The following is a 16,113-nucleotide window of genomic DNA, read 5'->3' on the forward strand; positions in this document are numbered from 1 at the left end:
TTTATAATTTTTTGTATGGTAATAGGTGCTTGGCAAGAACAAGAACTTGCTTTCCAAGACAAGGATGAAAGAGGGGAAGATTGAAGGAGAAGTAGACATATAGTGTATCGTTATAAGCAATGTAATAGTCTTTAGAAAATATAAAAAAATTTAATATAAGAACTGATAAGAACTCACTAATAAAGTAGATGACTTTTCCTCCACTGTACAACTCTAAATATCACTGTAAGAAATGTCATTTGAGAGCTTGATATCTATGTTCTGATATTGAACTATCTATATATGGGTATAAGACTATTAATAAATAGGTTAGACACAGAGAATAAAGATAGCTTACTCCAAAACACTTAGTCAAGTATTTAAACTGATAAAATATGTACTTAGAATTTTTTCTTAAAAAATTGCATTGAAAATATTCTTTAAAGTCAAGCGTTAAGGGCCAAAGTTGTAGAACAGTGGACAGTGTGTTTACATTTCACATGAATAATCTGTGTTCAATATTGGCAAACCCAAATAGATGCTCAAGCACTGCCAGGAGTAGTTCCTGAATGCAGCGTCAGGAGCAATCCCATAGCACTGTCAGGTGTGGCCCAAGCTTGCCATATAAAAAATGAGCTAAATAGTTGCTATTTAAAAATGATATATTATCATGAACACAGTGGTGGTCATGATATGGTCATTTAAAAATAATAGTTTAAGAAATTGAACACAGTGTTAGTCAAAATGAAAAGCATGGGTAAAAATAAGACAAAATATGCTGTAAAAAAGAATTTTAAAGTTCTACTATGATTCTTCTGGTAATGATTATATAATAATCAGGCCCTTATCTTGATAGTGTGATTTTGAATAGATGTGTTAACCATCAGACTATTCTTCCTCCATGTTATATGCTAAAATTTTAAAGGAAATAACTATCTACACAGCTCTCTATTTTATCACAACATAGTTACTTTCCATTCATGTTCCTATCTTTCTATGTATATTTCTGTTTGTGGGGATTTGTGGGGCCTCTGTGCACATGCTGTATGACCTTTACATTCATTTTGTTCTTGATCATGTGTAGCAGAAATCACCATTACCTTTTACATTAAGTATGAAATATATTTGAAGTATTTCACATCGCTTCCATAACTATTAAAAATTTTAAAGACAGACTTAGAGGACATTAAGGCCACTCTTTTTAAAATTAATTTTAAATGAATTAATTTTATTGAAGGCATTGTGATTTACAAAGTCCTTCATAGTTGGGTTTCAGACATACATTGAATCAGGGCCTATTCCACCACCAGTGTCTACCTCCCTTCATTAGTGTTCCCCAAGTGCACCCCATATCGTCCCCTCTTCTCCCTAGCCTGCCAGTATAACAGGCCCACTTTCAGTTTAGATTGTTATTGTTTGGGTCTCTTATCCATTGTTGTTAACTTTGGTTTGGATATGTAGTTCTCCACCAATGTATCTGAGACCACTTGGCCCTTTGCCACCAGACTTTCTTCCTCCCCTTCTTAATTTTATAAAAATTTGTTATTTATATAATCTAGTCAGAGTCAATTAATGATAGTCTAGTCAGAATCTATTAATGTTAAATCACGCAACCTACTTCCTTCTGAGACTATGATGTTTATGACCATAGTGATCTCTTCCTTGTTTCTCTCTCGTCATCTACTTGTCGTGCTCAAAATTCTGAACTCTAGGTTGAAATTCTGTGTATTTTACCTGAGTGTTAGAAGGAGGTGATAGAAAGATCTCCCCTACTTTCACTTTCAAGGCATGAGAAAAGGTACTATCTATCCTAAGTACACTTTTTCAGGTAGAGAAGCAAATATTATATGTTGTATAGTGACAGATGAAAAAGGTCTAGTATCCTTTTCAAGCAGCTTCTATTTCATTGAATTATTTGGCTTATCTATCTGAAGTTCTCAAGGAGATTTTTACATTCTTAATAAACTTTGGATGTGACTACTTTTAGGGTTTTTGCTTGTTTTATTTCTTCCCAGAAAGTTTATATAAGTACGTGTATTTATTCTTGTTTAATAAATTTAAATATGAGTTACACTAAGACATTATATCACTAAGTAGATCATATGACACATTAATTTTACATATCTTAGTATTACAAAATATCAACTAAGTTATCACTAAGTAAAGAAAGGAAAAATATTGAATAATACTCAGAAAGGTTTTACAGAGCATGAAATATTCTATGTCATGAAAGATGAACAGGTGAGCTTGTAACAAAGAAGCACATTATATGGAGAAAGGGCAAGAGTTTATGTCAAAAATTTTCAAATCTGTTGATAACATTTCTAAGTAGGAAGTTATCAATATCCTGGATGTGTAGAAAATCATGAAATTAACTACAAAAAGTGATCTTTAGAGAAGTAGTTAGAAACCTAAGTAAATATTTAGATTACAAATTAGATTGGCTGTTGTAGTACAAGCAATCACTCAAGACCATTTCTAAGATGTTTGGCATGAAATTTATCAAGCTCTCAGAAATCTTTAAGCAAGAAAGTGACAAGCTCAGATTTAAATTTCTGGAAGGAAATTTCCCTGGAGAGGTGGCAGATGAAAAGAGATGGAATCATATATAGACTACTAAGGGTGCCATACTTCATGATAGTAAAAATACAAGTTTTTACTTAAATTTTATCTACCTTTTACAGCTCATTCAGTGTTTTTCTTTCAGGCATATACATCAATTTGCCTTATCTATTTTGAGTTTTTTCACATAGTCTTTAGATGTTGTAAAAATATTTTTTCAACATTTGTAATTATTTATGAAAAATCAGCTTTTTCATATAGTGTTGTGGGTGAAACCTAAGTGCTCTATTACCAAACTGCTTCATAAGCTCTTTAAAATTTTATATCTTTATAAATTTGTGTCTGTATAAAATTTTTGGAGGGGTGGGGGTAGGCACACCTGGCAGGTACTCAGGGCTTGCTCCTGGCTCTGGGTTTATGGGGATCACTCCTGGTGATGCTTGGGGGACCATATGGGGTACTTGGGATCAGTCATGTGCAAGGCAAATGCTCTACCTGCTGTATGGTCATTCTATGAGTTCATATGTTTTGTGTTCTTGGGGTAAAGTAGAATCATATAGAAGATCTGTTTTTAACTTAATGAGGTTTTATTTTATTTTTTAATTTTTGGGTTTGGGGCTATACCTAGGGATGCTCAGGTGTTAGCCCCAGTGTCCTAATAAGGAGTCAGTTTGGTGGTACTTAGTGGACCACAGGGGATTCCAAATATCACCTGGGTCAACCACCTGTAAGACAAATGCCCTCTCCTTTGTACTGTTGTTCTGATCCCACATCTAGATTTCTAAAAATGTATCTGCTGCTTCAAAATAGAATTTTTAGAATTCAGGTAATCAAAATCACATTAACTTAGATGAAAACACCACATTAATAGTGGAAGTAAATAGGGACAAAAATCCAACTAAGGCACCTAGGCTTCTTATGCCCATGAACACAGAGCCCATATGCATATCTTGGGGTATGTCATTTCCAACTTTCATGCTAAGTTGTGTTCTGGGTCTCTCTCTACCTTTGGAAACACCTGTGTTTTCTTTTGATTTTTACTTTCTCTCTTATCTTCTCTGTCCCTTTCTTCATAATTTCAAAATAAAACCCGTTTATTATTCAAAACATTCAAGTAAGAAAGTAAAGGTTTAATAAATTTTTACCATTTTATAGCAGAATTTATAATTTTCATGTGGTTGAGAGATTTTTCTATGCTGTCTAGTTATTAAATATGTATATTATAAATCAGCATATATTATATAATATATTATATTATTTGAAATATAGTATACATTATAATCTTTAATAAAATACACAGAAATAAATATTATTTTATTTTTTGTTTAGATATAATTTATTTAGCCTTAAAGCAAAATTAATTGAATTTAGATACTTTTCATAAAAACATGTCAATCATCATTATAGCCATAATGATCTCTGATTTTTTGGTCTTTAATTTTATTTCACCTTTGAATTAAGAGACCATAAATGTGGGGCTGGAGCGATAGGGCGTTTGCCTTGCATGCGGCTGACCCAGAGGGACCTGGATTCTATCCCCAGCGTCCCTTGGGTCCCCCAAGCAGGAGCAATTTCTGAGCGCATAGCCAGGAGTAACCCCTGAGCATCACCGGATGTGGCCCAAAAATAAAGAAAAAGAGAGACGATACGATAAATATATGTGCACTAAAATAGTTAATATATTTGTAAATTAACTAATTAATATTACTAATATCAAATACTTAATATTAGTAAAATAGTTAACATTATTAATAATATAAATATTTAATACTCATTAATTTTTTGCAGTATTTTACTTTCAAAATGTTAAAATAATGTTTAGAAAATAACCCATAACAAATATCAGAATAAGTGTTGCTACTTTTTAATGAGAACAAATGGCTAAATTTTAATACACTTGATATATAAAGAAATAAACTTCCATCTCTATTAAAAGCTGTTAAATATTCAAACTTAGATATTGATAAATTAAACTAATCTCAGACCTTTCCCAACAAGTACACTTTACTTATTAAAAAAACAAAATAACTGAAAAAGTTTAAAAAACAACTTTTCCTTTTTACTAAGCATTACAATTAAAGTTTAAAAAGTTAATTTGAACACATAACAATAAAGGTAACAGAAGCAAATTAATTGAAAGAACTAGAAGATAATAAATGTTGTTATTATTAATAAGTTTAGTTCATGTATAAAAGGTTTAGATAAAATGGTTGGTGGTTTTATAAAATAAATGCTATTAAGTGTTATTGACCCTAAATATTGTATTTTATTAAATACTTTTTATTTCATTATAGAATATTTTATTAAATACTTAAAAGCTTTACTGAGTCCTGGGCTTTGGTTCTTCCTCCTGTAATATGAACATTAATCTTGTGAGTTGAGTTAAAATTTTAGTTTGCAATAATGCCAATTCATAAATTGGTGCAAAATTACTTATATTGTCTAGAGTATGTTTTAAGAAATAATGTGAAAAAATAAAATCTAAATGTGGGATTATAGGTACAAAAAATAATGTAAAATGAATAAGCTATATCTCCTGATCAATGGTAGTTTATAATCCATTTATCTCTATATCTTTTTGTCCACATTATATTTATTAAATTTTGTCAGAAAAATGGGAAAAATTTAATTGATATTTTTAGGAGTATATTATGTACTCAAATAGCTCTTGTTATCCATCTTTTCCATCTGGTCATATCCTGATATTACTCATATTTGACAAAGGAAAGGTCTATTTAATTCAAGTCAATTCCCACAGGACAGATCCCAAACTACGCATATGGAGTCTTACTCATACCTATAATATACCCAAGATCAGTTAGGACCTTCAGAGGTGACAGAGTAGAAAAAGACCACAGAATAAAGCTGACAGTGTCTGGGGTAGTTTAAAACATATTGACCCTTTGAGATCACTTTTGTCTGAGTAAATTAACTTTGTGTTAAGGTCTTTTTTATTTTTTTACTTCTTGAAAACCAATAAAAAATAAAGTTTTATCCTATTTTCTTTGCCAGCAGCGTATTAGTTATAAGAAAAATTAAAAAGTGAAATTCTGGAGAAAATTTTACTAAATGAAATTATTGGCAATGACAAAGAAGCAGTTGGTTAGATATGCATTTTTATATATACTATATAAGTGTAATATTTGTTTTCGTGTCTCTCTACCTTATCTAAGAAATAAAAAAATAACTGCAAATAGGGGCCAGAGAGATAGCATGGAGGTAAGGTGTTTGCCTTGCAAGCAGAAGGTTGTTGGTTTGAATCCTGGCATCCCATATGGTCCCCCAAGCCTGCTAGGAGCAATTTCTGAGCATAGAGCCTGGAATAACCCCTGAGCTCTGCCAGGTGTGACCCAAAAATCAAAAATAGTAATAATAATAAAAAAATAAAAAATAACTGCAAATGAAAGGGATCTGGCATTCACTGCATATTTATCCATAATCTTCTATTTAATTTTTTGATATGTTTGTGTTTTGTTCCTTTGTTTTTTCTCTTCTAGACTTATAGCAAGATCATTTTCCAAAATGAGCTCATATTAACAGAATTTTTATTCCTAAATTTTTACTGGATTTTGCTATAATATTTCTTCAAAAAATCTTTCATGAAAGAATAATTATCTGGTTAAACAAATAATAATGAATAACAGAAGACAACCACAGAGAAGACATTCAAAAAATAATGAATGACACACAGATAAAGCTTCATATTTAATTCTAGATGTTTTACCAACCTGAATTCATATTTATAGGGTATTTCATTAGGTGGAAGTCATAGAGATAGTAAGGAAAGTGGGATAATTATCTCAAAGATTTAATGAGATCATCATTGGATTCCAAAAAATAATAATTTCAGAAAGCCTGATGAGGAGAGAAAAAAATTTGAAATCTAATTTAACTATTAACTGGAGAAAAGCATAAGCTGGTGGGTTAATAGAGTAAAACTGGATTAGAATAGAAGAGTTAGAGAGAGCTTTACAAAGTGGTGAGTTTGCAAAAAGGAGACAGAAGCAGAAGACTGACACAAAGTTTTAGGGCAGCCCTGACAGATGCCTGAAAAGAGATTTAAGGTTTTGCCTGATCTTATCGTTTAACTCTAAATTTTTGAGAGAGTAATTACACTAGAAGCTCAATTTTACAGTTATTGTTTCTATACTTTTATTTACAATTCTGGGCATTTAACTTGGGACATCATGCCTGAACACCAGTACTTTACCCAAATTCAAAACAACTTCTTTTGGGTTTACCATACAATATTGTGATTTGTCAGTTGTAATTCTCAGCAAATCACTGAACTTCTTAAGAAAATATAGGATAGGAGCCAGAGAGATAGCATGGAGGCAGGGCATTTGCCTTGCATGCAGAAGAACGGTGGTTCAAATTCCGGCATCCCATATGGTCCCCAGAGCCTGCCAGGAGCAAGAATTCTGAGCACAGAGCCAGGAGTAACCCCTGAGTGCTGCTGGGTATGACCTAAAAACCAAAAAAAAAAAAAAAAAAAAAAGAAAGAAAAGAAAAGAAAATATAGGATAAGTAGTTTTTAGTTCACTAAAACTATCATATGTTTCACATTATTTCATGCAGATAGTGTTAGAAGTCATTGGTGAAAAATTGCCTTCCATTATAAATACCCATTACTGTTGTTGATATAATTTTTATGTAGATGATTCAGAACAGTTATTCAGCTTTTTTAAAATTGCATATATATTGGATGCTACTTGGTATCCAACTGTGCTAAATTGTGAAGATAAAACAGAAAATACTTATGGCTCAAAAATCTGGAATCAGGTGAGAGAAATAGTACAGCATATAGGGTACTTGTCTTGCTTGCAGCCAACCTGTATTCAGTTCTAGTTATTCCACATAGTCTCCCAAACCAGCCAGGAGTGATCAATGAGTGCAGAGCCAGAAATAAGCTATGTGTCCAACTGGATATTGCACAAAACAAAACAAGACAAAACAAATTTCAACAAAATCTAAGATCTCAGTAAAACATTAGGATTGGGATATATGTGTCTATGTTTATAAATTTTAAAATTTATGTAAACATGTAAAAGACTTTTTGTGTGTTTTATGTTGACATAGATCTAGTTGGTATGTATGTGGAACAGAGAGACTACATAGATTGTAACTGTGTTTTCTCTAACTGCTGCAAATCACCTATAATCTCAAATATACTTTCTCTAAACTTTGACTTTTATAACAAATATAATCAGTTTTGATAAGTGAATTTATTATATTGTCATTGAAAGTGTCCTATAAAATTCAATTACTAGACTTGAAGCAGAATTCACACCTGAGTTATTTATTCATACAAATAGGCCTTCTATTGTCTTTCAGAGAAATGGGCCTCTGTAATTGTGTCTAAGCCAGGCTAAACTTTAATGTATCTAAAAAGTAATATTTGTAAAATTATAATAAGTACTATGACTAATTGTTTCTAATGATATTGCTGTATAAAATGATTGTATAGTAGCAGGAATGGTATTATGACTTTTTTTTTTTTTTTTTTTTTTTGTGGTTTTTGGGTCACACCCGGCAGTGCTCAGGGGTTATTCCTGGCTCCAGGCTCAGAAATTGCTCCTGGCAGGCACAGGGGACCATATGGGACGCCGGGATTCAAACTGATGATCTCCTGCATGAAAGGCAAACGCCTTACCTCCATGCTATCTCTTCGGCCCCGGTATTATGACTTTTGTATGTAGTGTTACAACAACTGTTTATGACTTAATGACAATTGAATCATTAAAAAGGACCATGAAAAGCCTAGATGTATTAGTTGTGGTAATATTTTTAGAATTTACTACAAGATATAAATTGGCTAAAATGGAAGATACACAAACCATTAGGATCTGTAAGCAGCAACTTTTACAATTTTATTAATTTATATATTTGAGTGTTAAGTAGAGAGCTCAGAGATCAGGGTCAAAGAGCTCATTAGCACAGGATCCTGATAAGATCTTAGCACTGCATGCCATTCCAGTCATCAGTGGGTATAGTTCTTGTGACCCCTGAGTAATTATGGGGTAGCTCTGGGACCCCTAATACCACTGGAAAAAAGAGCCACATTGCCAAACCAAAGAACTAAACTACCTGGCTGTGTTAGTTGCATTGTACTGTCACTAATTGAATCTGATGTACCCTGGGCCTCTGAGTATTGCTTGGGAGTACCCTGTTTATTTTTCAAAGTCTTGTTTTTTTAATACAAGAATTTAACTACTAATTATTAGAGGTTAAAAATTAAAAGGAAAGAAAACAACTTTCTTTGATCACACATGTTTTTGTATATTTCATTTTCAATCAATTGAAATAAAAATATTAAAAATTAAAATATTAAAATTAAAATTAAAATATTAAAATATTTTAATGCCATGTTGTTTTCAGCTCATATACCTTCATTTGTCTTTATTTTTCAGGTTTGTTCCCTGCTGTCCTAAATCTTGCTTCTACTGCTCTCATCACTACAAATGCAACATGTGGAGAAAAAGGACCTGAAATGTATTGCAAATTAGTAGAGCATGTACCTGGGCAGCCTGTGAGGGATCCCCAGTGTCGAATCTGCAATCAAAATAGCAGCAATCTTAACCGTATGTATTTAAATATTCATTTCTATGGCAGTGGGGAGAGTCTACAATTGAAATATTTTGAGGGCAAGTTGTATTCATGTAAAAGATTTGTGATGCCTAAAAGTTCCTGGACTTTTCTTCTGCTGTGAGATTCTTTATAAACCTGCTATGTTATATGACAAGCATGATCTGGGTTTCTTACTAACACAAATTAGAAAGCTCCTATGAAATATTGTATAAGACACAATATCTTAAATCAAGAGTAATTAAATTCAATTACATGAAAAAATTTTGAGTATTCCCAAATCACATAAATTGCTACCAAATCATACCAAGTAACAAAATATGTGTAACAGTAATGTACAGTAAAATCAGGACTACGATATGGTATATGAAAATCATGTCAAATATGAGGGAAAAAGACATAATAGGAGAGAAAGAATGCCAAAAATAAAGATAAGAAAAGACGGAAAAAATCTTACTTGTGAGGGAACAAAAATGTAATTAGAAAGGTTGGACTAATAATGCCAAGAATTGGAGGGTAAAGGTCAGTTGGGTGCAAAGACAAAATCAGACTATGAATGTATTTAAATAGAATGGAAATTCAGAAGCAGAGTATTTTATGTTAAAGGTTCCATGCATGGCCTACTTGCTAAATTCGATGAACCAAACTGAGAGTAATATGAGAATTCATAAAGGATAAAATGAAAAGAAACAACTATTTGCCCATATTTTGTTTTTTTTTATAAAGACAGTGAAACAAGGTAGAGGAAAAAGTGACATAATATATTGATGATTCTATGTTCTTTAAATGCATTAGGGAATATAGCAATAGTATCTACTATATAGCATTTCTGAGAATGCATTGATATTAATGTAAGTAGCAAGAAAAGTTTCTAGAAGCTGAGTAGACATAATCGGGTACTACAAAGCTGATTGCTTGGGATAATGATAAATAATTATTGCAAAGGAAAAATATGATTGGAGTAGAAAATATTGGACTGGAAACTTTTGATTAGAAAAATAAGTAAGATACCTTTGACAAATTTAATCACAAGAAGGCCACCATCACTTCCCTTTCTAGTATCCTTTTTTTTAAGTGTCAAAGCTTTATTAAAAATCTCTAAGAAATTCTAGCCATTCTATATAAAACACTTTTGATAACTCTCTTAAGTTTTTCAGTATACCCTTAGATATATAGAATATCTTCTGTCAGTAAAAAATAACACCATATATTTTCATATTGAAGCAAAAAATTTTTAAGTAAAGAAAATTTTGTACAGGAATGCTTTGAATTTATCCATTTTTATTTTCTTAGCATTTTGAAAACTTACAGTCTAAATTAATTTTGTGGGATTAATTTTGTTAGCAGTTTTGTTATCCTGCTTAGCAACTCAAATTTTAGAATAATATTGCTGTAAGGATAATATTGTAGCAAAAGTTATTTTAGCAAAAATTGAATTAACAGATGATAAAATTTTACAAACTCAGCTGATAATGAAAATAAAGCTAGAAGGTCTATACTTAATTATCTAACACAGAAAAAGAAACTTGAACATCTTGGCTGTTAATAGATTGTGCCTTCCAATTAAAAACTAGCAGTTTTAAAGTTTTACTTCATCAATTTCTTTGCCAATTTTCTAATGCAGTTAGCCTTTGGATTGACTTGCATAGCTATCTCTGTTGTTGATGTTATACATTTCTATCTCCTTTTAAATAAGGGGAGTATGCCAACAATTAATTTGAAAATTAATTATAATTAAACCTTCATAATAGGGACTATGTGGTTAATTGTTGATTCAACTCTCAGTCTTATTTTTCGTGACTAATTCTTATATCAATTTGACCCCAGATGGCAGATATCAAAATTTCCAATTAGACTGCTTCTCTCATATTTACCAAAGAGCCACAAATCTATTTTGGAAATGCAGTTGTTTATATTTTTATATCACATATTAGATCCACAATCCATAAAGGAGAATCAGGAGGATGTGTAGGAAATTATTGTTGTGATATTTGTTTTTCTTCAGGAGCAGTGCCAGTAATATTTCATTTATAGCTCTACTTCTAATGTGCCAATTTCAGTACCAACTAATACCACCACGGGCATTTATTTGATATTTAATTATGCTTCTGGTAGTTGCTTTTATTTAAAGGCCTAACACCTTTTATTGCTTCAACTGAACAAGTTAAATAGTGCTAATTATTAAATATATTCAGCAATTTTTCTTTTCATTATTAAAAAGAATGTCTTATTTTACTAAACTACTAAAGAAAATGGTGCAAAACAAATTCCATCAAACAAACTGAAGGAAGTAATTTATAATACATAATTTTCCCCTGCTGTACTCATACGGCATAAATAAGTCTGACATAAGTATTAAGTATTTTTAAAAAATGAATATAGACAAAATGTTCACAAGTATTTGAAATGCAAACATAATAAATATATAGCTGCTTAATTAAAATTTTTTTTGTGAAGACCTATACTTGACAGTACTTACTTAGTGGAAACAATGGGTACTGTGGATCAAAACTGGTTCAGTGGATGCACAGCAAATACATTGCCCATTATTGTAGCTATGTAGCCTCTATAATCAGATTTTTAAAACAATAAAATTTGTTTATCAATGAGCTATATTTTGTTAATAATATATAGTGATCTATTTATATGGAAAATCACTTTTAAATACATCTTTTAGGTGATCACTTTTGATTATTATCAAACTATATCATATTGAAGAATTTAATTTTGCTTGGTTCTTATAATCCTTTAAATATTTTATAAACTTCAGTTTGACTTTATAAATATACATATTTATATGTATATATGTATTTATATATATATTTATATGTATGTATGGCGTTAACAGATGTGTAATTTTTTTTTTTTGGTGTTATGGGCCACACCCATGACACACAGGGATTACTCCTGGCTATGCGCTCAGAAGTCACTTCTGGCTTGGGGGACCATATGGGACGCCGGGGGATTGAACTATGGTCTATCCTGGGTCAGCCAGGTGCAAGGCAAACCTCTACCACTGTGCTAGTCGCTGAAATTTGTTTTTAAATAAAATAAATTCAATTTATAATAAATTGATTTAATCTTATGGCATTATAAAATTTTATTGGATTTCATTTCCTTCATTTTAAAAAGTACTAGTAATGACTTATTAAATGACAATAAAATAGATTGGAGGTTTCTGTTACTTGGAAATATGAAGAATTAGACATTTCATATAAATTTTGCAACATATTCTCATACAATTTTTAAAACTGAGTTTTTAATTGAGGGTGTCAGAGCAGTAGTACAGTATATATGGTACATCCTTACATGCAACTGACCTGAGTTTAATCCCTGGTACCTTTTTTGATCCTCCTAACTTTGCCAGGAGTGACCTCTGACCTGACTGAGAGTAAGAGGTAAACCTGAGCATTTCTCAGTGTGGAGAAAACAAAACAAAACAAAAAATAAAAAACAAAAAAAGTGACATTTTATTCAGAAGGTTAAGAATCTGAGATCCACTATTGTGGGCTAGGTTTTGTTATCCTATTTTAAGAATATCAAGTGATTTATTTATGGTCAATTAAATAAGAAAAATGAAGCCAGGAAGAATATAGATCCTTCTATTTAAACTCTTGATTTACTAAATATTGTCCTGATGTATCACAATCAGAATGCATGACTAAGTTAATTATTTACTAAATTCGTAGTCTAAGACTGTTCCTTAGAGTGGTATATTGTGTGTATTATTTGTGGTACAGGTAAAGCTATCACACACTTTTTTATATAAAATCTTTAAGCACCATGATTACAGCATGATTGTAGTTGAGTTTCAGTCATAAACAGAACACCCCTCTTCACCAGTGAAAATTCCCACCACAAATGTCCCCCTCCCTCTTTCCTACCCCCTGCCTGTATTTGAGACAGGCATTCTACTTCTCTCACTCATTAACATTGTCATGACTGTTGTTAGTGTAATCATTTCCCTTACTGCACTCACTACTCTTTGTTGTGATCTTCATATTGTGAGCCAGTCCTTCTGGCACTAATCTCTATTGTCTCTGGGCATTATTACAATAATGTCTTCAATTTTTCTTAAAAACCATAGATTAATGAGACTATTCTGTGTCTATCTCTCTCCCTCTGATTTATTTCACTCAGCATGATAGATTCCATGTACATCCATATATAGGAAATTTCATGACTTCATCTCTCCTGATGGCTGCATAGTATTCCATTGTTTATATGAACCACTTTCTTTTCTTTTCTTTTTTCTTTTTATTTTGACCAAAGTGGATTACAAATCTTTTACAGTAATATTTTAGGTACATAATGACATTGAATCAGGAGCATTTCCACCACCAATGTTGTTCTTCCTCCATCCTGTTCCCATATCCCCTTTCTTTGCACCCCGGTCTGTTAGTATAAGTGGTCCCCTCTGTGGCTAACTTGTTGTAGATTGGGTATCGATTCTGTTGTCTTTGGCTTTGGATTTGGTGTTTAAGTTTGATCATTTTTTATTTCTACTTGATGTTTATATGACTGTTTGGTCTTGGTGCCCTCCATTAATTCTCCTTCAATTTGTGATGCAGAACAAATCGTTCAAGTTATGTGGTTCTGTTAGAAGGAAAGAAAAAAGGGGGGGGCAAAATAAAACAAGCAAAAAAAAAAAGAGTAGTCCTTGTAGAGTCTATAAATATCAATTTATGTGAAGAAAGGGAAAAAAGGAAGAAAAACATAACAACAATACAAAAAATAAAAAAATAAAACCCAAAAAGCATCATAGCAATAAGCATCACAGCAATAAAGACAACAACCAAACAATAACCTCAGTCCTGAGATAAAAACAAAACAAAGCACAAAAAAAGAAAAACAAGCAACAAAAACAACAAAAATTAATTGATGATTTTTTTTGCATAGCCACAGTAAATATTGGAGAGATTAGAAAGGAAATTCCCTTGGCCTAAGAGATACAGGGTTTTTCTGCCCTTAAGTATACTGTCATGGGAATAACTACAGGCTCCATACATGCTCATAATGCTCATACATTATTCTCTCCCCTAGATCCTTTTGTGATGTCTGGAAACTTTCCACTCAGTTGTGGATGATAAAATCAGGCCTCTGTAACTAGAGATCTTGGTATTTGCACAGGTCATAGGATGTATCCTAGGATGGAGTCTTTCTTTATGGTTCTAAAAGTTCTATTCCATCACCGTTGTTTTAATCAGGCTTCTTTAGTTGGTGGTCTTTGTTTTTGCACTGCTCCTAAGACAAAGCCTAGGATAGAGTTTTTCAGTATGTTTCCAGAATTTCTGCTCAGTTGCAATTGTCTCAGGCAGAACTCTGGAATTAGAGATCTTAGTTGTTGTATAGGTCGTAGGTCAAAACCTAGACTAGGGTTTTTTTTTTTTTTCATTGTCCCAGAATAGATTCTGCCCAGTCATGGTTGTCACAGTCAGTTTTCTGTAGTTAGTAATCTTGGCTTTTGCACAAATCAAAGGATGACAAGTCTTCTGATTTCACCTTATTGTTAGGTAGTGAGGTAAAACAACCTGCTCTTATTGTCAGGACGTCATATCAAAACTGGTGCTTGTTGGTGTCAGAGCAGTATTAAAAATGTGCCTGAGAGTTTGATTCCTGGAGCTGTTGTGGAGAACTGTATCAGTTCTATGTCTGAGATCTAGGGTTCCGGGTTGGATGGTCACTGTTTAATCACATGGAGTGTAAGTTAGGACCACATGACATATGTTCATGGGGCTGGGTCCTTTCTCCGAAGTCTGACTATAAGTGGGCATGATGACTGCAGTTGCTGAGGTTTGGCCCCACCCTCAAGACTCCTCCCTCAAGTCCCTTCCCACTTGCCCAACCACAGCAAGATTTCTTCTCTCCCTTCACCTGTCAGAAGGTGAAGGTTCAGGCCTGTGTCAATATCCCCCTCCCCTCTACCTGTCAGACAACATGGTTCCCCTCCGATTGTGCCTGTCCCTGCACCGTAATGGCAGACTGGTTGCTAGAGTTCTGCCTGTGTGGCCTGGTCAATTTCACCTTCCTGCTCTATCTGTCAAACAGCTGGTTCCCCCTGCTTCTTTAGCCATTCATTTTTTTGAAGGACATTTTGGTTATTTTCAGAGTCTGGCTATTGTAAATAGCACTGCAATGAATGTAGGTGTGAGGAAGGAATTTTTGGTTTTTTTTTTTTTTTTTTGGTCACACCCAGCAGCAATCAGGGTTATTTCTGGCTCCATGCTAGAAATCGCTCCTGGCAGGCTTGGGGGACCATATGGGATGCAGGGATTCAAACCAATGACCTTCTGCATGAAAAGCAAGTGCCTTACCTCCATACTATCTCTCCAGCCCTGAGGAAGGGATTTTTGAATTGTATTTTTATGTTCTTAGAGTATATCCCTAGAAGTGGTATAGCTGGGTCATATGGGAGCTAAATTTCCAGTTTATTGGTTTCCATAAAAATGTGGTCTTCCATAAAGGCTGGACTAGATGGCATTCCAACCAGCAATGAATGGAGTTCCTTTCTCTCCACATCCCACCAGCACTGATTGTTCTTATTCTTTGTGATGTGTGCCAGTCTGTGGCGTGAGATGGTACCTCATCGTTGTTTTGATTTGCATCTCCCTGATGATTAGTGATGTGGAGCATTTTTTCATGTGTCTTTTGGCCATTATATTTCTACTTTGAGTGTCTGTTCATTTCTTCTCAGATAAGGAGCTAATTTCGAAAATATACAAGGTACTGACAGATTTATTGGGAAAAATATCACACACTTTGAGAAGTTTGTGTTAAACTTTGTTTTCTCAAAGCCTACAATTATACCTGTTATGCTAATCACATGAAATTCAGAGAAATTCGCATTTTTTGGGGGGTTGTATGTTTTGGGGGCACACCTGGTGATCCTCAGGGTTTATTCCTGGCTATGTGCTGAGAAATTGTTCCTGGATTGGAAGACCATATGGAATGCCAGGGGTTGAACCCAGGTCTGTCCTAGGTTAGCCT

At 33.0% G+C, this 16,113-nt stretch overlaps 1 protein-coding gene across 1 annotated transcript in view; it reads left to right on the top strand.

Moving 5' to 3' along the window:
- LAMA2 (laminin subunit alpha 2) overlaps positions 1-16,113 on the top strand; it is a 660,685-nt gene that overhangs the window by 135,897 nt on the left and 508,675 nt on the right. Inside the window, exon 2 of the mRNA XM_049771159.1 lies at positions 8,952-9,122. Coding sequence (XP_049627116.1) covers positions 8,952-9,122 — 171 coding nt within the window. The remainder of the gene's footprint in view (positions 1-8,951; positions 9,123-16,113) is intronic.

The sequence above is a fragment of the Suncus etruscus genome, chromosome 4, assembly GCF_024139225.1.
Source record: "Suncus etruscus isolate mSunEtr1 chromosome 4, mSunEtr1.pri.cur, whole genome shotgun sequence".
In the NCBI taxonomy this organism is placed as follows: domain Eukaryota; kingdom Metazoa; phylum Chordata; class Mammalia; order Eulipotyphla; family Soricidae; genus Suncus; species Suncus etruscus.